Here is a 24,670-nt window from a genome sequence, read left to right as displayed (position 1 = left end):
ACCAACCGATGCAGAGCCAGGGTCCTACTGCTCTGATTGGAGTCACGTGGTTTGGGAGACGTTTTTCTTCATTAGCACAGGGTCTAGGGTGGGGGGCCACAGAGCTCTAACACCCATCACTCCTTCCTACCTTTTTATTTTTTAAGTTAACATACGCGAAAATTGACTTTCTCTTTGTTGTATGGTCCTATGAGTATTAACGCATGTATAGATTTGTGTCATCATCATCGCAATCAAGATACAGGGCAGCTGCACCACTCCAAAAATCTCCCTCATGTACCCCTGTGCAGTCACACCCTCCCCTCATCACCAGCCCCTGGAAACTCCTGGTCAGTCCCCATCACGATAGTTTTGTCCTCTCCAGAGTGTCGTATCAGTGGAATCATAGAGAATGGAACCTTAGAGCCTGGCTTATTTCACTCAGCACAATGCCTTTGAGATCCAGCCAAGCCGTTGCATGTATCAACGGCTCCTCTTTTTTCTTTCTGAGTGGTATTCCATGGTTTGGATGGACCGTGATTTGTTTATCGTTCGCCAGTTGAGGGACTTTTGGATTGTTTCCAGATTTTGGCGATTATGAACGAAGCTGCTGTTAACATTTGTGTACAGGTTTTTGTGTAAACATGTCTTTATTTCTCTTGGGTAAATACCAGGAGTGAGACTGCTGGGTCATATGGTAGGTGAATGTTCAAGTTTTTAAGTAACTGCCAAACTGTTTTCCAGAGTGGATCCATCACTGTACATTTCCACCAGCAAAGGATGAGAGTTCCCACTTTTGTGCATCTTCACCAGCACTCGGCATTGTGAGTATTTTTAGTTTTAACTATTTTAGTGAGTGTGTAGTGGTATCTCATCATGATCTTGATTTGCATTTCCCTGATGGCTAATGATGTTAGACTTCTTGTCATGTGTTTATTTGTTATCCGTGTACCCTCTTTGGCTAAGTATCAGTTACAGCCTTTTGTTCATTTTTAGTTGGGTTGTTTGTTTTCTGCCTGTTGAGTTAAAAAAAAAAAAATCTTTGAGTGTAATTGACATACAAGGAACTGCATACATTTAAATCATAGACTCTGATGTTTTGACATACATATCCAACTATGAAACCTTTACCAAAATCAAAATAATGAAAATGTCATTGGTACTCCCTCTCCCCCAAAGTTTCCTAGTGTCCTTTGTGATTCCTCTCACCCTCCCCTTACCTCATTCTCAGGCAACTCCTGATCCGCTTTCTGTCACATGGCAATATGAATTTCCTAGAATTATATTAAGTGTTTGCTTTTTGACTGGCTTACTTCACTCAGCATGATTATTTCAAGATTGGTGCATGTTGTAGCATGCATCAGTAATTCTTTCTTTTTATCATTGATTAATATTCCAATGTATGAATTTATCATAGTTTTTCCTTTCATCTACTGATGAATATTTATGTTGTTTCCAGCTGGGGGCTATTACAAATAAAGCTGCTGTTAACATTTGTGTATATGTCTTTGTGTGGACATGTGTTTTCCTTTCTCTCAGGAAAATACCTAGGAGTGGTATTGTTGGATCATATCGTAGATGAATGTTTACATTTTTGAGAAACTGCCAGATTATTTTCCAGAGTGGTTGCATCATTTTACATTCCCACCAGCAGTGTAGGAGAGTTCCAGTTTCTCCATGTTCTTGCCAATACTTGGTGTGGTTAGACTTTTTATTTTAGCCATCCTGTGAATAGGGAGAGTTTTATTTCTTTCTTTCTGATTTGTATGCTGTTTTTTAAAAAATTTAATTAATTAACTAATTAATTTGGTTGCACCGGGTCTTAGTTGTGGCAGGAGGGCTCCTTAGTTGTGGCATGCGAGCTCTTAGTTGCAGCATACATGTGGGATCTAGTTCCCTGACCAGGGATCGAACCTGGGCCCCCTGCATTGGGAGCGTGGAGTCTTAACCATGGTGCCACCAGGGAAGTCCCTGTATGCCTTTTTTAAAACTGAAGTAAAGTGAAGTAAAGTTGATTTATGTTGTGTTAGTATCAGGTGTACAGAAAAGTGAGTCAGTTTTATATATATATATATTCTTTTTCAGATTATTTTCCCTTATAGGTTATTACAAAATATTGCGTATGGTTCCCTATGCTATACGGTAGGTGCTTGTTGGTTATCTGTTTTATATATAGTAGTATGTTAATCCCAAATTCCTAATTTATTACCCCCCTTTTCCCCTTTGGTAACCATAAGTTTGTTTTCTATGTCTTTGGGTCTATTTCTGTTTTGTAAATAAGTTCACTTGTATCGTTTTGTTAGATTCCACATATAAGTGATACCAGATGGTATTTGTCTTTCTCTGTCTGACTTACTTACTTAGTATGATAATCTCTAGGTCCCTCCATGTTGCTGCAAATGACATTATTTCATTCTTTTTTATGACTGAGTAATATTCCATTGTATATATATAAAACATATTCTTTATCCATTCATCTGTCTATGGACATTTAGGTTGCTTCCATGTCTTGGCTATTGCAGATAGCGCTGCAATGAATACTGGGGTGCATGTATCTTTTTGAATTATAGTTTTCTCTGGATATATGCCCAGGAGTGGGATTGCTGGATCATACAGTAACTCTATTTTTAGTTTTTTAAGGAACCTCCATGCTGTTCTCAATAGTGGCTGTACCAATTTACATTCCCACCAACAGTGTAGGAGGGTTCCTTTTTCTCCACTCGATTTGTGTATCTTTTATTGCTTTGTCTTGTCTTATTGCACTGGCTGAGACTTCCAGGATGATGTTCAACATGAGTGTTGAGAATAGATATTCTTGCCTAATTCCCAATCTTAGGAGAAAAGTGTTCAGTCTTTCATCATCATAAGTATGATACTGACTGTAGGAATTTTTTTCTTTTTTGGTAGATTCCCTTTATTAGATTGAGGCAGTTCTCTTCTATTTCTAGTTTTTAGAGAGTTTTAAAAAAATCATTGGTGGATATTGAATTTTGTCAAATGATTTGTCTGTATCAATTCACGTGATTGTATGGATTTTCTTCAAACTGTTAATATGGTAGATTACACTGATTAATTTTTGAATAGTGAACTAGCCTTGCATTCCTGGGGTAAACTGTACTAGGTTGTGGTGTATTATTCCTTCTATATATTGATAGATTCAATTTTCTAGTATTTTGTTAAGGATTTTTGTGCTTATGTTCATGAAACATATTGGTCTGTATATGTTCATGAAAGATATTGGTCTGTAGCTTTTAAAATTTTTTAGCTTGTACTATCTTTGGTTTTGGTATCAGGGTTTTGGTTTTGGTATCAGGTACCAGCCTCATAAAATTAATTGGTAAGCATTTCCTCCTTTCCTCTTTCTGGAAGAAATTGTGTAGAATGGTGTTATTTCTTCTTTAAATGTTTGGTAGAATTCATCAGTTTAACTACGTGGACCTGGAGACTTCTTTTTTAAAAGATCTTAAACTATGAATTCAATTTTTAAAAATGGTTATCAAACTATTCATATTATCTATTTCATCTTGGGTGAATTTTGTTAGTTTCTAGTTTTTGTGGAATTTTCCCATTTAATCTAAATTGTCAAATGTATTGGCAACATAGAGTTGTTTATAGTATTCCTGTATTGCACTGTTGATGTTTGAGGGTCTGTAATGATATGCTTTCTTGTGTTCCTGGTATTAATAACTTGTGTCTTCTTTTTTTATTTGTCTTTCTTGCTAGAGTTTTATCAATTTTATTATTTTGAAAAACCAGTGTTTCATTTCACTGATTTTTCCCTATTATTTTTCTCTTTTCAATTTCATTTATTTCTATTGTTTATTATATATTTTTTCTGCTTACTTTGGTTTATTTTGCTCTTCTAGTTTCTAATGATGGAAACTTAGATCATTGGGTTAAGCCCTTTCTTCTTTCTTAAAATAAGCATTTAATGATAAAAATTTCTCTCTCAGCACTGCTTTAGCTGGATTCCGCAAGTTTTGTTACATCATAGTTTCATTCTCATTCAATTAAAAATATTTTCTAATTTTCCTTGAGAACTCTTTGACTTATCAATTATTTAGATATGTTTTAGTTTTCAAGTTTTTGGATATTTTCCTGTTATCATTCTGTAATCGATTTCTAGTTTAATTTCATTATTATCAGAAAACATACTTTGTATGGTTTCAGTTCTTGTAAATTTGTTAAGGTTTGTTTTATGACCCAGGAAGTGGTTGTTGATCTTTGTGTTCTGTGTGCACTTGAAAAAAAACGTGCATTTTGCTATTGGTGGTGTTTTATAAATTAGATCCAATTGCTTGATGGTGTTGTCAGTTCATCTATATCCTTGCTGATTTCATCTATTTGTTTCCTTGAACAAAGAGATGAGTGTTGAACTCTCTAACTATAATTGTGGATTTGTTTCTCCTTTTAGTTCTGTTGGGTTTTGCTTCATTGTTTTCCTATAAGTAATGTGTTGTTTTTCTCTGGCTGCATTCAAGATTTTTTTCTTTGTCTTCTGCTTTGATTATTTTGATGATAATGTATCTAGACATGGGTTTCTTTGAGTGTCTCCTTTTGGGGATTCACTGAGCTTCTTGAATCTGTAGGTTTCGCTTTTTGATAAATTTGAGAAGTTTTCAGCTATTATTTTCTTAGATATTTTTCTGCACTGCATTTTTTCTTTCTCCTTTCCTTCTGGGATTCCTAGGACATGAATGTTAGACCTTCTGGTTCCGGTCCATGAGTTCCTGTTCATTTGTTTTTTCTGTTCTTAGAATTCTTTTGCTTTCCTTTTTTTTGTTGTTGTTCAAATTGGATAATTTCTAATAATCTGTCCTCATACTCAATGATTCGTTCCTCTGCTATCTCGATATTGTTATTGAGCCCATCCAGCTTTAACATTTTGGTTATTGTACTTTTGAGTTCTAAAATTTCAATTTGCTTCTTCTTTATATTCTCTTTCTTTGCTGAGACTTCCTATCCTTCCATTCAGTTTAAGAGTGTTTGCCCTTACTTCCTGGAGCATTTTTATAATAGCTAGTTCTAAGTCTTTCTGATCGTTCTAACATCTGCGTCATACAGGTATGGGGGTCTGGTCCTTGTCTTTGATGGTAAAAGTTGAGATTTTCCTGTTTTTTCGTATGCTAAGTCACTTTCATTTGTATTCCAGACATTTTGAATATTATATTATGAGGCTCTAGGTCTTGTTTAAATGCCACAGAGGACTTTGCTAGTTTTGTTTGATTGGGCAATTGACCTGTTCAGGCAGCAAGTTCCCACCAGCCTCCTGCCAGCTGTGGTCTTGATGGCAGGTCAGTTTCCAAAAGCTCTGCCATGCTGGTCAGAGCTGCCCTGTGTGTGCACCACCCAGTGGCCAGTCTTGGATCTGGATGATGGTTTGTTCTGTGTTCAGTTCTCAAAGTCTTAGGTATGCTGTTCAGGGTCAGGCACGTGCACGTGCACGCAGCTTAGGGGTGAGCCCAGGAGCTCATGCATAGCTTTAAAGGGTCCCTTTCCTTGCCTCCTCCCACTCTGTGGGCTCCTTAGTGATTTCTGGTTCCCTGGACTCGCTGTGGGTCCTCCATTCAGAGAGCTGGGACTTCAGTTACTCTGCTCTGCTGCACACAGTTGATAGCTGTGCCCGCATCCAGATTGGGAGACAGAGACGGGACCACAGCTTTTCTGATCAGTAAGGAAGGTTCTGCTTCCTCTCAAGTAGGGGCCATGGGTCACTGCTGTGGCTGCTGTCATTCCCTATGCCCTGGGAATGTCTGAGAACTGAGTGCAAGAGAACAGAAGAAAATAAAAATTGAAACAAGATTTCCCTGCTGTGTCCCTTCCCCCTTCTGGAGGGCTTGTGTTCTCCCCTGACCTGTCTCTTGGTCTCTCTGTCTCTCCCTGAGCCTGGTACCTGTGTCCAGGTTTGAGGCCATTGTGAGCCCATACAGGGGATATTGGAGGAAAAAATGGGAGACTTTCTGCTAGTTTGGTGATATTTTGAAATTTTCTCTAATCTGCCTACTCTTCACTATCCACGGGCCTTGCATGGCTGCCCTGCACGTTCTGTTCAAATTTTATAGCTGGACAAGATACTGAATAGCTTCATCACCATAAGGACCCCTCCTGTTGACCTTTTATAACCATGCCGACCTCCTTCCTGCCCCTTCCTCCACCCCTTCTCTACCCCCTGGCAACCACTAACCTTTCTCTGTTTCTAAAATTCTGTCATTTCAAAAATGTCATATATATGTAATCATTCAGTATATAACCTTGGGACTGGCTCTTTTTCACCCAGAAAAATTCCCTGGAGGTCCATCCAGGTGTTGTTCATTCCTTTCTCTTGCTGAGTGGTATTCCATGGTGAGGGTGTACCACAGTTTGTCCATCTACCTGTTTGAGGATGCCTGGGCTGGTTCTACCTTTTGGCTGTTGCAAATAAAGCTGCTATGAACATGAGTGGAAAGACTTGTACTTGGACCTATTCGAATTTCTCTGGGATAAATGTCCAGAAGTGCACAGACCTAAGTGGCAAATATTATCATTCTTTCTACATTAGAGGTGAGGGAGCTGAGGTTAGGGGAGATGACCTGACCAAGAGCACTCAGTGAATAGGTGACAGGTCAGACTGGTGTCCGGGGCTGTCCGATTGGGTAGCTGGACCCTTAGTGGCCACTTATCATCTACCCCATGCCTGTCTTAGCCCAGATCCGGCCTGAGGGAAGGCAGGCGATGCAGAGCCTCCGCCATGGATGGCTGTAGCTCCCATCAAGATCTTCCTCTCCATCTCGGCTCTGGTCATCATCCTGCGTGCTTCTCTCATTCAATTTGCAACTCAAAAGTCCCCTTCTCTGAGAAGCCCCCCTGATTATTCCAGCTCAAGGACCACCAGGCATGCGGAAGGTGGGGGGGCCCATTTCAATTATGTCCACAGTGCTGATCGACCCGTCCTGCTTATTTGTGGACCTGCCTTTGTCTCCCTTCCCCCATGAAATGGTGGGTTCTTTGAGGGCTGGGTCTCCATTTGCTGTTGTGTCCCTGGGGCTCAGTGCAGTGCCTGGCACACAGTAGGTGCTTAATAATGAGGCAGACCTCATTTTGCTGTGCTTCGCTTTATTGTACTTTGCAGATAATGCATTTTTACAAATTGAAGATTTGTAGCAACTCTGCATCATGCAAGTCTGTGGGCACCATTTTTCCAACAGCATTTGTTCACTTCGTGTCTCTGTGTCACATTTTGGTAAATCTTGCAATATTTCAAACTTTCTCACTGTTATCATATTTTGTTACAGTGATCTGTGATGAATGACCTTTGATGTTACCATTGCAAAAAAATTATGTCTTGCTGAAGGCTCAGAGGATGGGTAGCATTTTTTAGCAATAAAGTATTTTTTAATTAAGGTTTCCACATTTTTTAAGACGTAATGCTATTGCACACTTAATAGACTACAGTATAGTGTATACATATCTTTTATATGAATGGGAAACCAAAGCATCTGTGTGACTCGCTTTATTGTGATATGCCCTTTACTGTGATTGCCTGGACCCGGACCTGCACCATCTCTGAGGTGAGCCTGTACCGACCGACAGGGTGGTTTAGAGAGACGAGTTCTGATGTTGTGAAGGCTGGATGGGCTGCTCTGGGGCTCTGAGAGGATTAGTGCTGAGAATGATCCCGAGAATGAACTTTTAGTAATGTGGATCCACGGATGAGGCTCAGGGTTCCCAGGAACCACTCTGTGTGCACAGAGGTGTGTGCGTTTTTTTCTGGTTGGACTATCCTTTGCTGAAATCGGATGCTCTGTGGTGTTTGTGAGTCCCCCACGGTCAATACACCTGCATTTTAACCCTATCTCATCATTTTCGAGCCCCCCTTCTTATTGTCCCCTTTGGTCATTTTCACCTCAAAGTTTTGAGAAGTAATTTTCTGCAGAAATTGCACTAATTGAAGGCCCTTTGGCTTCCAAAGGGTCCATTCTCTGTAGTAATTGAGCCTGTGTAATTGGGCTTCATCCTCAGTCAGTGCATCATCCTCAGTCACATCTGTTGCTAATGGTCTTGGAGGGATAACAAACCAGGGGATCTCTCATTTGGGTCTGAAAGGGGTCCACAGCACAGGGATGCTGTCAAGCTCTGAGGGGGCTTTAATCCGAGAGGTGGGGAGGAAGCCTCCCTTTACAAGACCAATTTAATCAACAAAAACGAACAGAATGGGGCGTGTCAGTTTGTTGGGAAGTTACAGGAGTTAGTGCTGGCCTGAGAGTTTGGGCGGCCTCTTGTTTGCTAGTTGGACAAACGCTTTGCGGTCAGAGTAGGCCGCGCTCTGCTGCAGTGAGAAACAGCCCTGAACAGCCAGTGACTGAGGATGACAAGTGTCAATTTCTTGCTGGTACAGAGTTGACTGTGGGTGGAGGTGGCTCCCAGGACAGCTGCCCTCTGTGAATTTGCTTAACGTCCAGGCTGCCTGGATCTAGAGGCACCTCCAGATCAGTAAGTGTGTCCATGATGCCAAGGCTGGGTGAGGGAGGGCAGAAGAGTGCAAGGGCGGAACGCCTCTGCCCAGGAGGGGCAGTGCCACTTTCACTCCCGTTTTCTTGGCCGACACAGGTCCTGTGGCCACACTTGACCTCAAGGCAGTTCTGGCTATTGTTGGCGGTAGCGATGCCCACCTGCAAAGCTCTGCTGAATGCCAGGGTAGCTCACAGGCCTGGGTTCGAATCCAGGCTCTGCCACGCTGTTGATTTTGTGCCATGTGAGCTGTTGACCTGCATGCTTCCTTTCCTCACTGGAGGGCTCCGGTGGGACGGAATGAGTTAATCCAAGCACGGCACTCAGAACAGTGCACCGCCCCCCGCCGCCACCCCGCCACTGCATGTACTCAGGAAATGTGAGCCGTAAGAATTCGTACTGAGACAGCAAAGGTATAACAAGGGGAATTTGTTGGGTCCTGGGAGGGACAGGTGGGAGATGCCAGCTGCTTCAGGACTGTCTCCCTCTCCCATTTCTGCTTCTGGGGTTTACTCTCCCAGGACAATGTGTGACTGCAGCCTTGTTACCACAGAACAATCTTGTGCGGATGCCATGGAGAAACGCCAGGGGATACATGATCGCTTCATCACGTGCCCGTCCCTCATCCATCACGATGGCTGGTGGGCAGAGTCCTGTAATTGGCAACACCATCACCTGTCCGGGGGGGGCCACTCCCTGAGGAAGGGCGGTGGGTTGGAAGAAAGGGGAGAAGAGGTGCTTGGCCGCTAAGGGCACCCCGGACTTGGTGGATTTTGCTTAGCTCATGGGCCTGCCTCCTACTGGTGGCTCTCGTGGACCCTCCATCTTGTCGGAAGGGCCCCGAGGAAGGGTGGTGCTCTCCCTGGTCACCTCAGCCCACCTCTGCCTTGCAGATGTAGACTCAGACCCCAGCCTGCCCTTGCAAGCTGTAAAGGGGATGGTTAGAGCCCGGCCCAGACATCCATAACCATGTGGGGCCCAGGCGTGGTGCTGTATCCTCTCATCCCAGACCCGCCCAGCTGGGCTTCGGGTCAGGGCCGGGGCTGATGGAGCTTCTCTCGGAATCTGTGCTGTCAGGCCCACACCCGGTACCTGCTGAGCCCAGGAGGGGAGGGTGAGGTGTACAGTCCCTCCCACCCAACCACCCGCAGCCGTCCAGCCCGTGGTTAGGTCAGACCTCAGAGCTGGGAGGGGAGCAGGGGTGCTGAGAGAGGTCCCGGCAGCCTCCGAGCCCCCTGCCGCCAAGCTGCATTCCAGGACATGGGAGATGTTCTTTTTAGCAGAAGCGGCAAGAGGTCAGGACCTGGGGCTGTCCCCGAAAGAACAAGGCCTGGGGGACCCCTGGCTCCCAGAGAGGGTGTTGGGAAGGGGGCCTATTGGGAATACTTGTTGGGTATTGAATCCAATCAAAGCCACTTCTGGATCTGGCAGTACCAGCTGTGGGATCTCAAGCAAGCTATGTTGTCACTCTGAAACTCCATTTTCTTATCTGTGAAATGGAACCACAGCACCAGCCTCGGAAAGTTGCTGTGAAGCACAAAATGGAAAAGGGTTTGAGCTGAAGAAGGCTGTGAGGAGCCCTTCAAATGCATGAGACTGGCTCCCGCTGCCCTAGTTTATTTCCTTAGGGCTGTGGGAAGTCCACTCAGTTGGTCTTCTGGGCTCTCTGATCATTGGGGCTCTATTAGTACTTACAATAAGTTCTAATAGACACCTGACACCCTGAAAAAAATTCACTCTCATTTTTGCCAGAACCAGTGGGGTATGAAACCCCCCAGCCCCGAGCATGTAGTTGGTGGAAGATGGTCCTGGTTATTTTTCCCGGTTCTATATATTTAGGCACTAGCACCTTCATCCCCAGCTGTCCCTTCCCCAGAGGTGCCTGTGAGCACTGGCATAAGTCATCCTTCAGCCCAGCTGTGCCCTCCCTGTGACCACAGCTTGGGGGAATGGCAGAAACTATAAGGTCACAGAGGTTCCCGTGACGATGACTCTGGCTGTTTGTCCCCATAGTTTGTCCTTTCCTTTTGTGGTCTCCTCAATGCCAGGCTGCACTGTGGGTATGCAGGTGTGATAATCCAATCCAGTGGTTCCACCAGCAGTGTCTACGGGGTGCTCATATCCTACGTGTCGAGTCAGGCACATTGGGGCTTGTGGAAGGAATATAGAACCTGCCAACCAGGAGCTTCCCCTCCATTTGTGGAACAAGCCACATCCACAAGTGGCAGAATCCATCACGTGCTGTGAGAAGCAGCAGGAAAGTAGGGGGACAAGCCCAGGAATTGGAGTCTGGTGGACCTGGGTCCAAATCCTGGTTTTGCACTTACTCGCTGTGTAACCTTGGGCGAGTTCCTTAACCTCTCTGAGTCTATTTTCTCATCTATAAAATGGAGATAGGAATACTCATCTCAATGCAAATTAAAACCACAATGAGGTGTATGCATTTTTCACCTATCAGATTGGCCAAGATCTAGAGACTGGAGCTCATCATATTGGTGGTTAGGTGCAGAAACGGGCGTATTCGTACATTGATGCTGAGAGGAGGAATTGAGACCACCTCTAAAGAAAACACTTGGAAACACAAATTGAAATGTAAAATGCACATATCCTTTGATCCAGGCATTCCAGAAATTTATATCAAGATTATACCCACACGGAATGATTACAAAGATATCAATTTCAGCATTGTTGTAATACAAAATGGAAACATCTTGAATATCTATCAATAGAAAGTGTATTAGTGTACAGTTTAGTCCTACAAAGACTGTTAGGTGGCTTTGAAGTGGAATGGAGCAGAAGTGCACATACTGATGTAAAATGATTCCTCGTTGTGGACCCTCTGGGGGGTTGTGCCGTGTCCTACAGCAACTTGGTGACATGAGCTAGTTTTCAGTGTATTAATTTTTATGGTCATTTTTCATTTATGGCAAGTGATACAGGTCTTCTATTACAGATAATAATACAAAGCTTCTTTTAAAAAGTAATGGGTGAGCTGGGGCGAAGTGAGAGAGTGGCATGGACTTATATATACTACCAAATGTAAAATAGCTAGCTAGTGGGAAGCAGCCACATAGCACAGGGAGATCAGCTCAGTGCTTTGTGACCACCTAGAGGGGTGGGATAGCGAGGGTGGGAGGGAGACACAAGAGGGAGGAGATATAGGGATATATGTATATGTATAGCTGATTCACTTTGTTATAAAGCAGAAACTAACACACCATTGTAAAGCACTTATACCCCAATAAAGATGTTAAAAAAATAAAAATAAACATAAAAAATAATGGGTGAAAGAAGCCAGTCACAAAGGGCCACATAGCGTAGGATTCCATTTATAGGATGTGTCCAGGACAGGCAAATCCACAGAGATGGAAAGCAGATTTGTGGTTGTCCGGACTGGGGCAGGGCAGTGAGGAGCACTGCTGATGGGGATGGGTTTCCTCTTGGGGAGGGAAAAAGCTTGGGAACTAGATAGAGGTGATGGTTGTGTAACATCATGAATGTACTTAATTCATCTGAACTCTACGCTTTCACATGGTTAAAGTGGTGAATTTTATGTCATGTGTATTTTACAACAATAAAAACAACAGCAACAACAAAGTAGGGGGTGGGTTTAAAGATGTTTGTAAGGAGCAGTGCAGCTGGCCCTTGGTAGGTGAGAACGCTGAGGCTGGGGGGGGACTCTCAGGCCATCTCTGGCGGGCGCGCCGGCTTTGAGATGCGCTCGCCCCACTGTGCCTGGCTGTGCCAGCCCTGTCCTGTGGTTTCTGACCACACCCCCTTTGATCTCCTTTCACGGTTTCTTGTTGATGTTCCAACATGGCAGCCCTGAGCGGGGAGCCCTCTCTATGAAGTCCAGTCTTGAAAGTTGGCCCTGCCTCAAGCAAACGAAGGTCAAAGAAAACAAGATTTATTTCCAGGGAGAAGCCAAAACTATGTTTGCTGTAACATCAGGCATCAAATGATGATGTGGTCCCCCCCACCGTGGAAAAATACTTCCATCTAGTTTCTTCTATTAATAACGGCGGTCAGCCCGTAAAAATTAATGTGTCAACTGCCTCAGAGCTCAGCTATCTCAGGGGCCTTTGATCCGCTCCTCGTGGCTGCTGGCCCTCAAAAATGTTTTCACTCCATATTTTACCTTGATGGGTTTGCAGGAAGGTAATTAAATTATTAAAACTTTAATTGCCTTCCTGTATATAATTATCGCCTGTTAAAGGACACTTTTTATTCACAGGCTGAAAAGCCCCTATTTTTTTTTTTCTTTTCCTCTCCAGAAATGACCTTGCTATGCATGCTCTGAACCATTAATATGTTGCGGGATTTTTTTCTTTTCTGTCTTTAATATTGGTCAGTTTGAAATGGTGCTTTTTGATTTTGAGGATTCTTTCCCCTCCTGGTCCCTGGATGGAAGGACCAGTTGTCGACTGAGAAGGTCACGGCAGACAGGCCATCTTCCAGGGACTCCCCAAGCAAAGGGACTCTTTTCAATCGCCGTACTCAATTCCTTCATTTTACAGACAAGAAAGAAGCTCAGAGAGGGGGCCTGACTTGCCTTGGGTCACATAGGAGTTAGGCAACAGGGATTACAGCCCAGGTCTGCTCTTGAGAGTCAAAGACACATTTTGCCAATTAATATTGACCTGTGCATAAAGATCTTTGTTCATTTTGCTTGTTCTCAATATCCAGCTAAGTGCTATTCTCTCTCTTCTAATGATCTCTTAATATCGTCCTGCTAGGACGGTATTACAATCTTTTGCTAGGCGGAGTAAGCAAAAGGGATCACAGCGTCGACAGGGTCTTTGGAATCTTTCAGGAAACTCCCACCCTTCCTGGATGGCACCAGGAACCCAAGTTCACGTGGCACAATGGTTTTCAACCTTGTCACACCTAACGCCTCCTTTTTATAACAACGATTTCACAATACCTCCTTTCTTATCCTGATGGAATTCACGTAATATAGCCTACTTACGAACACAATTTCAAAAACAGTGCCGTTATTCTTACATAAAGGAGCAATATAGGGAAGTTATTTATTTAAAATATGTTTCAGTGTGCGAGTGCTCAGGCTCGCCTGTACTAGCGGTCTTGACCACGTAGTGAAATGTTTCTCTACCCTTACCATAAATGAATCTGGGTTTTAAAGGAGATATTTCTCCATGGCATGTTGTCAAGCGCTTCTTTTCATTTTTGAGATTTTGAAATAAAGACTAAGTATCTTTGCTTGTAGACGCAAACTCGCCGGGAGGGCGGCAGCCTCAGAAGGAGTGCTCTTGAGAGCTGTGTGGATGGCTCGGACACCATGAATGCTTGCCAGCGTTCACTGTGTTTGCTGAACAATTTTTCATGAGTTTTCGAACCAAGCAAATTGTAGTCTTCCTTTGATTTACATGGTAGTTGGAAAATTCAGGGTATGTTAAAATTATTTTAAAATGCTTTATATCTGTATATAGAAAAGAGTCATGTTCCAGGCTCCGATAATTATAAAATGAACCTTCATCTCTGTCAGCGTCAAAAGTCATGCAGGATGTGGGTAATTTGTGGTTGAGCGAAGCTCTCTTGTCCATTGCAGGATGCCAGCTGTCCCTTGACTGCGCCCCTCCTCCTATAAATGCCAGTATCACCCTGTCAGTGTTTCAACCAAATATGCCCCTAGTTTCCACACACCCTCTAGGCAGCAGCATCACCCTCATGGAGAGCGTCCAGTTCAGTATTACTCAGTGCCAGAAATTTGGGTAGCAGAAATTAAGATGAGAACATTTTATTTTATCTTGCCAAAATAAAGGTCAGGAATTGGGCAGGGCTCAGCTTGTCACTTGGTGATATTCAGCTAGTGGATGGGCTGTTCTGGGGCCCAAGGTGGCTGTGCTCACATGGCAGGCACCTTGGCGGGGGTGGCTGGAAGGCCGGCTCAGTTAGAACTGGCACCTCCAGATGGCCTTTCCTGAATGGCAGTGTCTGTGCAGTCACATCTGCTCAGGGCTTCTGGAGTGAGTGCTCCTAGAGAAAACATAGAAGCAGAAGGCTTCTTAGGGTCTAGCCTTGGGCATCCTAACCTGTCACCCTGCCGCATCCCATTGGCCAACCAAGTCCCTAGGGCTGGCCTAGATTCTGGAGGAGGGGAATTAGACTGCCTCATAGTGGGGGGAGGAGCAAAAACTGTCCGTCTTCAATCGGCCACAGCCCTGTTTTTAGGGTTTCATCTATAGCATGTGGTTGACGTTTCTCAGTATGGCCATTTAGAGTCTGGGTCACCACAGATGAAAGAGACTGGCTAGTCCTTTATGTCAGAGTTGAAAGCCACCCACATGCCTACTTTCCAAACACAGCCCTACTGCCTGCGTTCACGCTGCTGTGTTGCAGGCTGGTGGCATTGGCCTTTGTCCCACAGGCTCATTGAGACTGGTACCGAGTGAAAGCAAATCTTGTTGCAGAGTGGCAGCTGCACGGGGGACCCAGCCAGGTAGAGATAGAATGAATACCCAGCTCACATCACTCTGCAGAAACCTGCCACACTTTGGGTCATCTCTTGGGAATCAGATGTGTGTGAGGGAGGGTGACGGCCACCCAGGCACTGGAACGGGGGAGGCTCTGGCAGGGGCTGGAGATGTGTGGGGTGCAGTAGGAGATGTTTTATTTTTTAAACAGCTTTATTGAGATAAAATTCATCTACCATACCATTTACCTGTCTAAAGTGTATAATTTAGTGGTTTTTTAATAGATTCATAGTGTTGTACAACCATCACCACTATCTAATTCCAGAAAAAAAAAAATACATACACACACAAACACTTTTTTAAAAAGCAAGCAGGACATTAAGGAAGTTATATTTCATAAAAATTATTTTGAGAACCAGGAGGTCATAAGATGTCTCAGTGTCCTCTGTCTGTCTCTCTCTCTCTATCACACACACACACACGCTCACATACAGTCACACACACACACACCTGTGCACACACACACCCTACCCCATGTCCAGATCATGCATGCGTGGGATATAATTATGCAGTTAATGATCCGGGCCAGACTTGAAAGCCTCAGAGAAGCTCTGAGAGGGGCATTGCTGGCAGTGGGGTCACGGGCCTGGTGGTTTTGTGTGGGGCCTCTGCATAACCTCAGCTCATGGCCTGGGTGACGACAGTGAAGGCCACCCACGTCACTGCTGGAGTCTGTCCCTCTCGGCCCTGATGTCGCCCTCTGTCCCAGCGAGCCGCGTGGTGTGTGCTGCGCTGCAGGCGCCCTCGGAGGGGTCCCCGCCTCACAGAGGGCTCCTTTTCACTGGGAATATGGTTTGTACCGCAGGCCCAGAGCTTGGGCTCATGCTGGGCACATGTGGGGTGGAAAAACATTTCACAATGGGAAATGGGCCTGACTCGGCCAGGAGGGAGGAAGTGCCCTCTGCAGGCCCGTTTGGTCTCGGGGTACGATTTCAAAGGTCCCTGTTTTGAAATTATGAGACCACCAGAAAAGCATGCTGGGGCCAAAAATGACTGTAAAAGGTAATAATTGTTAATAACTTGGCATCCGCCCCATCATTCAAGCAGCTTGGTTTTGGCAAACATAAAGGACAACATTGTAAGCAAATAGGAAGGCAGCGGCCTGGCCCATAAAGCTGTTAACCACACCATAACTAAATATTAAATGTGAGTTTTTAATTCATTTTATAGCAGAAATAAGGATCTTTGCACCAACGGGGAGGAGAGGATTCGAGGCTCATAAAAGATATAGAGACAGAGTGCTTTGAGCATTCTGCTGTTTTCATAATCAGAGCAGCAACCTTGACCTGGGTGACCCTGGGAGGGTCACCCACAGTGTTCACTGGGTGCTTTGGGACATTTTTAAGGAGGAGCCAGGTGGTCAGAAGTTGGGGTGCCCGCACCTCCTGGGCTGGGTACTATCGCAGGCTGGCTGGCAGAGCTGTCCTCACTGACCAGCCATCAGCTCCTGCATGGCCTCCAGTCAGCTGCCTGTCTTAGGTGGGCCCACCAGGTGCCAATCAAAGCCGGGCTCTCTCTTTACATGGGTTTTTGCCCTTGACCTTCAAGCTTCCCTAGCAGACCCCACAGGGTTTACTAGGGCAGGTTTCAGGGAGTCATGAAAAGAGAGATTTTTCACTTGAGATGCTGGCAACATGCATGGGTTGGTTTTCTCTGGGGGCCTGGAAGGGCTACCCGCCGACTCACACAGTCCTTGACTGTACCCTCTCTGGCCCAACCAGCAGAGGTAAGGATTGTCAGACATGATGAACTTCCGTTTTAAAAAAACAATAACTCACTTCTTTTTCTCCGGTAGAAACTATATTTTAGTAGAAAATCCAGGCGGTTCTGGACATCATCTCTAAGAAAATAAAAGTTATGTGTGACCCCAACACTTAAGACTAAATTCTTTAATACTCTGCTCTGCTCGCTTTCATTCTTGTTGCGACAGATGCCCCTACTCTGCAGTGACGACAGCTGCCACAACGGCCTGCTCTCTGCGCGCCAGGGCTTGTGCTACTTGCCTGGTGTCGCGGCTCCTTATACTGGGAGTGGCCGTGTGGGGTATGGTTGACGGGAGTCCAGTGAAACCAGGCAGCTTGCTCAGGGTCGCACAGGTGGCACACGAGCTTGGGGTGTGAGCCCAGGTCGCCTGATCCTGAAATTCATCCAGCTGTGGCATCTGCCGGTTCCGTAACTCCATGGCTTGTTTGGGCAGGCCTAGCATTTAGTTATGTAAGTGCTGTATTTGCTTGTGTATTTGTCACTGTGGCTTCATAGGACAAACGAATGGATGGACAGACGGGTGAAGGTAAGCAAGGGTTCATGGGGGGCATCTCTACACCCAACTCAGGAGAGAAAAATCGCACCTACCTCATAGGGTTGTGAGGACTGACTGTGGAGCACCTGGAGCGGCTATCACTTTAATTACTAGTTACTCATTAATTAATGATGTGAATTATTAAGGTTTAGTAATGATTATTATTTATGTTACTAGCGATTATAATGATTAACATTGTTATTTAGTAGTAATATTATTATCCAAGCCACATGACTCTCCAGCCCTCATTGTATAGTGTTTTCTTCCCGGCATTGGCTCAAAGTAAGTTTTTTGGTACAGAAAGATACATCAAGTTTTATGTTTCGAGTAGGTAATTAAAAAAAAAAAAGCACTTGTCCAACTCTGGCTGTGGTGTCCCCGCAAGACCCTTAGCTCACCCACTCTAGACACCCGCTTCCTGCATCCAAGTGAAAGCACCCCCCACATCCCCAGGCCCTCCATGCCTCCCGCCCCCTAGTTCCCCCCACCTCCTCCCACGCCCCCCACTAGTTTTGTTCTTCAGCCTTTCCCAGGCCTCAGGCTTTCGTAACTCATCTCCCAGGGATTTGGTGAAAATAGAAACCAGTGTTTTCTAAAGATGACTTTCTGAAATCTGTGACCCTCTGTCCGGAGCCCGGAATTTGCCTTCTCATTTCTGTGCAAAATATTCATGAGGAAGGTTCCAGGGGGAAACAGAATTCTCCATGTGGGAGTGGGCAGAGGGTAAGGACTCTGTGCTGGCTGTGCCCTCTGGCTGCCAGGGTCAGGGACCAGATGCTCGCCAGCAGGGACCACCTCATCCCTTGGCTGGCTCAGGGTCCTGGGGGCCGGCTCCCACCTCCCTCCCAGTAGCCTCTCTGCTTCTTCCACAGGATGACATGCTTTTCCATGCGGGGGCTTTGGGTGACACTTTGAAGCACCTGTCAGTTACCCTGTCAGCTTCCTTGGCCTTCCCAAGGTATGACGATCCCGACATTCCAGCTCCACAGTGGGCCTCGGCTCCGTGACTGTGTCTTCACTGCATTGTGACCACGTGGGCCCAGCCACCAGCGTTTGTGATGTGGGCTGTGTCCAGTCCATCTACCCATCAGTCAGCAGAGCAGCTGAGTGAGGGGTATGACACCAGCACAGTCACTCCCTGGTCAGAATCTTTCCACAGCTTCTTCTTGTCCTTCCAGGAAGTCCAAATCCCATGAGTCTCTCTGAGATCACCCGTTATTCCCACCTTGCCCGCCAGCCTCCTCAGTACACCCCTTCCCACCTGGGGCCCTCCATGCCCCATCCCCTATGCCTGGGACGCTGGACGTCCTCATGCTTGGGCTTCAAGGTCGCCTTTCCTGACCGCCTGTCTGGGCAGATCCTCCCCCTTCTCGGTGCTTCCCTCTGCTTTACCTCCTGCTCAGTTCCTTGTTAGCACCCATCATGCTTTGCATCATGACTTTTTAAAATTAATTGTTATTGATTTATTTTCATTTATACAAATATTTATCACAGTTATAAGCAAAGCAAATAATACGATACAATATAATAATGTAATAATAAATACACAGCCATGTAGTCAATGTAAATCATTATCTTCAGTTTTAGGAAGACAAAATTTCACATTTCTATGACAAAGAGAAGATGGATCACATGTTATCTTTTTGAAATATAATTATTTATCAGGAAGCCTGTTTTGAAAGAGTGGCATGGAAGTTCTTTATTGGTTTGCATCATGATTTTTAATTTATCTAATATCTGGCTCCCCCATCAGACTGTGAGCCCGGCAAAGGCAAGGACTCCTGTCTCTCACCCACTGGTGCATCTGGAACACCTAGCACGTGACTCAGAAATATTCGTTGAATGAGTGAATGAATCAACATTTGTGGGGGCTGCCCTTCTGTATTGGAATGATATTTGGATTGGATTTTTACTGCCCAGAATATCCTCATGGATTCTCAAGAAAAAAAGCTCTTGCATGTTTTGGGGGTCCTCTCAACCACACATCTTGGTGCTTACCTCTCACCTGTAGCGAGTTTACCTGGATCTGCCACAGGACTCTGCCGGGCAGACCCCGTGGACATCAGGCAGTACAGCTGGGAAGGGTTTACAACATAGCGATGCTCGCAGCTCAGTACCCGAGAGAGCCTCTTCCTCCACACAAACTGACCAGTGGCCTGGGGACTGTGTGCATGCCCACCATGAGGTTTTGGCTTATGCTGTGCCTCCTTCCTAGAAAGCCCCCTGAACTTCTCAAATTTTTGCTATCTCTGTGCACCCCACCCGACAAGGCTCAGCCAAAGCCCTCCACTCCAGAGCACTGCCTGGATTCTCACCTCCTAGAGCTGCCCCCCGCCCCCCACCACTTCCTGAGTGCCTCTTGCCCATGTCTGCGGTGGGCAAGTTCCCACTCCCTTCCTGTGGTTGAGGGGCCAGTGGAAAAGCATCTTTTTCCAAAGAGAACACCAGCCTTTGGACCAGACTTCATTTCTGCCAGCAATTTCACTCCTAGGTATAGAACCGAGAGAAATGAAACACATGTCCACACAAAAAACTACACAGATGTTCTTAGCAGCATTATTCATAGTAGCTAAAAAACAGAGGGAACTCAGACATGCATGGACTGATAAATGGATAAACAAACTGTCATTTATCCACACAATGGAATATTATTCAGCTCCGAAAAGGAATGAAGTTCTGAGTCACAACACGGATGTCCCTCCAAAGCATCATGCAGAGAGGAGGAAGCCAGACATGAAAGGTTACACAGCGTATGAGTTCCATTTATATGAAGTGTCCAGAGTAGGCAAATCCACAGACATGCAAAGTAGCTTGGAGGCTACCAAGGGCTGGAGGGAGGGGAGAATAGGGAGTGGCTGCCTGATGGGGACAGGTTTCTCTTTGGGGTGATGAAAATGTCCTGTAATCAGATAGTGGTGATGGTCGCACGTTTTTGTGACTATCCTGAAAATCACTGAATTGCATACTTTAAACAATTTTTATGGTGAGCTTTATCTCAATTAAAAAAAAGAATCCATTAAAAAAATTTCAGCCTGATTCCCGCCCCACCCCCCACCCCTCTTCCTCTGGTCTTTGCTGGGCACTGTTTGGACTGTAAGCCTTTTGTTTTTGCTAGTGAAATATGCCCGAAGTGTTTTCTCAAGACTTGCCAAAGAGGTTAAAACATAATACTTTAAGTCTGAGGTCCCCCTGGGAAAGCAATGCAAACATAACGAAGGGGGATGGAGCTTTTACGGAGGCAGGAGCTGGTGCAGGGCTGCCTCTGGCTGCAGGGGCCCTGTCCACAGTCTCCCCACCCGGTGGAGGGCAGGGGACAACCTGGGGATGCCCCAGTTTCTCGCTGGTTTCTCCAGGAGGACTAAGTAAAGGAGCCTGCAGGCTGTTTTCGTGGTGGGGAGCAGAGTGTGGGTGGGGGGAGTCTAATCAAGAGTTACCAGTGCCTTTGACCTCTGCAGAAGCAGGTCCATGACTCCCGGGGCTTCCTTCAGAAGCAGCTGAGAATGTAACTAGTGAGATGAGATGCCAGTCTGGTTCAGATCTCTCTGCTCTGTTCCATAGGAGCTTGGGCCTCAGTTTCCTCTGCTTTCAAGAGGGGATGTTGATGCTGCTGCTGCTGCCCCAGGGGACTGCGTCCAGCCCTTCCAGTGGGGCCGTTCGGCCCTGGCAGCTGGGACGATACCACTCTCAGGGAATCAGAAAGCAGTGGCAGGGGCAGCGATGGTTGTCTGTCTCTTGGAACAAAGGACGCCATTTGGTCCCTGTCATTTTTTCATCTTCTGGTCACTCAGCCATAACACTGGAAGGGCTTAGAACTGGGGTCAGGAGACTGGGGTCCACTTCTGGGGTGTTCTGCAGGAGTGTGGTGGCATCTGCGGATGCTCAGCCTTACACAGTGACACCCCTCAAATGGATATTATATTAAAATAATACATTTGAGGGGGCAGATACTCCCCTGGTTCAGAAATCAAGCGGAAAGGAGTTGCTGAGCAGCTTCACTCCTGTCCTGTCCCTCAGCTGACCCCTCTCTTCTCCCCAGGATGGCGTGTGTTCATTTCTCCTCCGTTCCCCCGCTGCTCCTGCAGACAACCAAAAAACAGCAACTTTTCAAAAACAACTTTATCGAGGTATGTTCTCCACATCACAGAGTTCAACCATTTCAGGTGTACAATTCAATGTTTTTCAGTAAGTTTACATTGTCTGAAATCAGCTTTAGAACACTTTCACCCCACAATAAACTCCCTCATGCCCATTTACACTTAACCTCCCAGCCCCTGGCAACCAGTAATCCACTTTCTACCCATTTTCCCATTCTGGACATTTCATATAAATGGAATCATATAATATGTGGTCTTTTTTGTCTGGATGTTTTACTTACAATGTTTTGGAGGATCATCCCTGTTGTAGCTCGTATCAGTGCCTCATTCCCTTATGAGACTGAATAATAGTCCATTGTAGGGCTGGACCGCATTTTGTTTATCCATTTATCTGTTGATGGACGCTTGTGTTGTTTCATGCAACAGATGTTTATTTCCTTATCTTTCTCATACAAAAGGTAGCATTAGTTTTGTATTTATGTATGAGCATGTAAGTGACTACACACACGTGTGTGTATCTGTGTGCATATATATCCACGCGTGTATTGATATATGTGTGCATGTATATATGTGTGCATGTATACAGGTATGTATCTATAGTCTTGCACCTGGCTTGCTTCACTTAACAATACACACGAGATACTACTTTAAATCATTGGTCAACGTTCCCCAGCTGTGGGCTCGGCCCCCGGTGAGCTGTCCTCCGTTCGGATTCCTGGGCTGGGCACGCAGTATCTCATTGGTCGTGGGTACAACGCCTGGGTAGTCTTGTCTACCCCAAGCAGATGGTGAGCCCTGGAGGGCAGAACTCAGGACCCTGCCTGGCACATGGAAGAGCTCAGGGGGCTTGTCTATTATGGATTGAAGGAAAAATGACCCCTGCCCCCCCAGTGTGTCCCTGAGAGCTTTCCCTGGTGCTGGCTCTTGGCTTCCTTGGCAAGTGAAGGGGGTGGGAGTCTTGCTTCCAACAGCAGCCCCCAACCCTGCTTCCAGCCTCCCAGCCTGGCTGTGCTGCAGACTCGGGTGATTCCCTGAGAATGGACTTGGGGTGGGCAGACGTCCTTGGAGCCGACTTTGCAATGCTGTGGGTTTCCACTGTCTGAGGTCAGGGTCAGTCCTGGGAGGAGCTAGAAACTTTATGGGGAATGGAGCAGAGGCAGCCCCTTGTCCGGCGGTCTTAGGCCTGGTCATAGCCATAGTGGTGATGAGGACAGTGACAGTAGCTCTGTCTGTGAGCAGACTTTGTGCCAGGCGTCCTCCTAAGCGCCGTGCAGGAACTGACCCTTGTCACCTGCCCCTGACCCGTGAGGAAGGTGTTGTGTGAACCCATTTTACAGGGAGGGAAACGGGATCTCAGCAGAGCCCAGAGCCCTCCCTCCTATCCGCCTGCTGTGCAGCCTCCAGGGGACTCCTGTCCCTGGGCCCCTGCTCTCTGAGTTTTAACAAGAATAAGGATGACGGCAAACACAAGGCTGCCGTGTGTCCAGTGTGGTGTAGAGGGCTTCGCTGCAGATCCATGGTGTTGATGTTCCCATTTCCCAGATGGGACAAGTGAGGCTGGGCTGGGAGGAGTGGCCAAGGCAGGATTTGCACTGGGCACAGGCCAGAGGTCCATACTGCCCCCCCTCCTCCCTGCCCCTGGTGAACACTGGGGGGCGGGCAGTGGGATGGAGGGCAACGGTGCTGCAGCTCAGCCTCCTGGAAAGCTCCTGCTTCCTGCAGGGGGCTCTGGTCAGCAAGGGGAGGTCCCTGCCCTTGCCCTCTGGCCTGCGGCCTGGCCCAGGGCCCAACACTCCAGTCTGTTTTCCAGGCAGGAAATATGAATCAAAATAACATGACATACTCAACTGTAATTAGTGCTGTGTCGAGAGGCTGAGCAGCCTTAATGAGGAGCAGGCCTCTGCAGCCAAACCTGCTGCCTGCCCTCCCCCAACTCCTTAGGTCCCCCATCCTCAGGTCAATGGGGGAGGGAGAGAGTGAGGACCAGAGGGAGGAAGAGGGGAGGGGTTCTTGCGCGTTATTTGGTTTTGTTTTGTTTCTGACCCAACTTGAATTCTCTGGATACCTTGCTGGCTCTGAACTTTGCTAGGATCTTGTACTCTTTGGAGTCCGTGTGGAGGTTTTCTATGAAAGTCTGGCTATAGAAGAAGGGGGCTGACCCCTGTGGTCCCTTCCAGCTCAAGAGGCCTGCTAAGACCCTGCCGTCTCTCCTCCCTGCCCTCTGGGCTCTGTCTCTGTGTTTCCCCAAGTCTGTGGCCGGTGTGCTGTGTCATCTTGGTCCCCTGGGCCTCTCTCTGCCCCTTTCTTCCATCTTGCTCTTTCCCACTCTGTCTCTATCTTTCGCTCTCTTTCCACGCCTCTCTCTTCTTACTCTCCATTTCTTTGTTTTTCATGCCTTCTCCCGCCCCCTTGGTTTTCCCTCGAATGAAAGGATTCCTGGGAAAGAAGGAAGCATAAGGCCCTGGGCGTCCCCTGCGGACCCCGCCCCTTCCTGTGACCTCCCTGCTTGCTGGAGCCCCTCCTGCCCGCCTTCCTCCCCTCCCCAGTCCCGCAGCCCACCCCTCTCGTCCAGAGACCCCCCAGAAGCTCCCCTCCTGAAAGTGCCCTCACCCTCCCGCCACCATCCCTCGCTGGCTGACCTCTCCCTCCCTGGTGGTCTTCCCTTTGGTCAGCTGGGTGAAAGGTCATGGCTGTTGGAGGAGGGCCTGGGGTCTATGAGGGCATCTAACTGGGTGTTCCCGTGTGAGGGCCTCGGATCCCTAGGGACCCTGGGCTGCCCAGCCATGGAGGGTGGAGTCTGTGAGCAATTCCCCCCTTCATTTGTTTTCCATACTTCTTTTCACACAAGTCATTCATGTTCCTTGTGGGAAAACACAGGCATGCCAAACGTAGAGTGAAACCCCATCATCCCACCTCGTAGAGGAGACCACTGTTAGCATCAGATACAGACCAGCAGGAGATTTATCTGACTAATTTCATCCCTGCTTTTCTCACTTGGCAACAGAGTTTTATGACTAAGAGCATGGTGCTTCGTGGTCAGACCTGGGCAAGTCACTAAGCACTGCTAAGCCTCAGTTTCTTCATCTCTTAAATGGGAATAGTGGCAGTGCTGAAGCGCCACAGGGTTGACGGGAGGACTCAGGGGGCTATAACACACGACTGGTCCAGGCCCATAGAGAGTGCTCAGTGAATAGTCACTGTGGTGTGTGTGCTAGGCCTGGGGCTGGCTGTGTCCATGCACGTTAGCCCCTGGAATTGTCATAATACCCCCAATGTGGACAATACATTATCCCCTTATGGAAATAAGGAATCAGGTT

The 24,670-nt window shown here is 46.6% G+C and overlaps 1 protein-coding gene across 14 annotated transcripts in view; it reads left to right on the top strand.

Moving 5' to 3' along the window:
* The window catches only part of LOC309648402 (uncharacterized protein C16orf95 homolog), a 487,317-nt gene that overhangs the window by 84,805 nt on the left and 377,842 nt on the right, over positions 1-24,670 (top strand). For all 14 annotated transcript variants that reach the window (XM_082436948.1, XM_082436942.1, XM_082436947.1 and 11 more), the window contains exon 4: positions 724-803. In XM_082436948.1, coding sequence (XP_082293074.1) covers positions 724-803 — 80 coding nt within the window. The remainder of the gene's footprint in view (positions 1-723; positions 804-24,670) is intronic.

This window comes from Balaenoptera physalus, assembly GCF_965194825.1.
Source record: "Balaenoptera physalus genome assembly, chromosome: 19".
NCBI lineage: Eukaryota > Metazoa > Chordata > Mammalia > Artiodactyla > Balaenopteridae > Balaenoptera > Balaenoptera physalus.
Note: the sequence above shows the minus strand (reverse complement) of the source record. Positions and strands in the feature narration are given on the sequence as shown.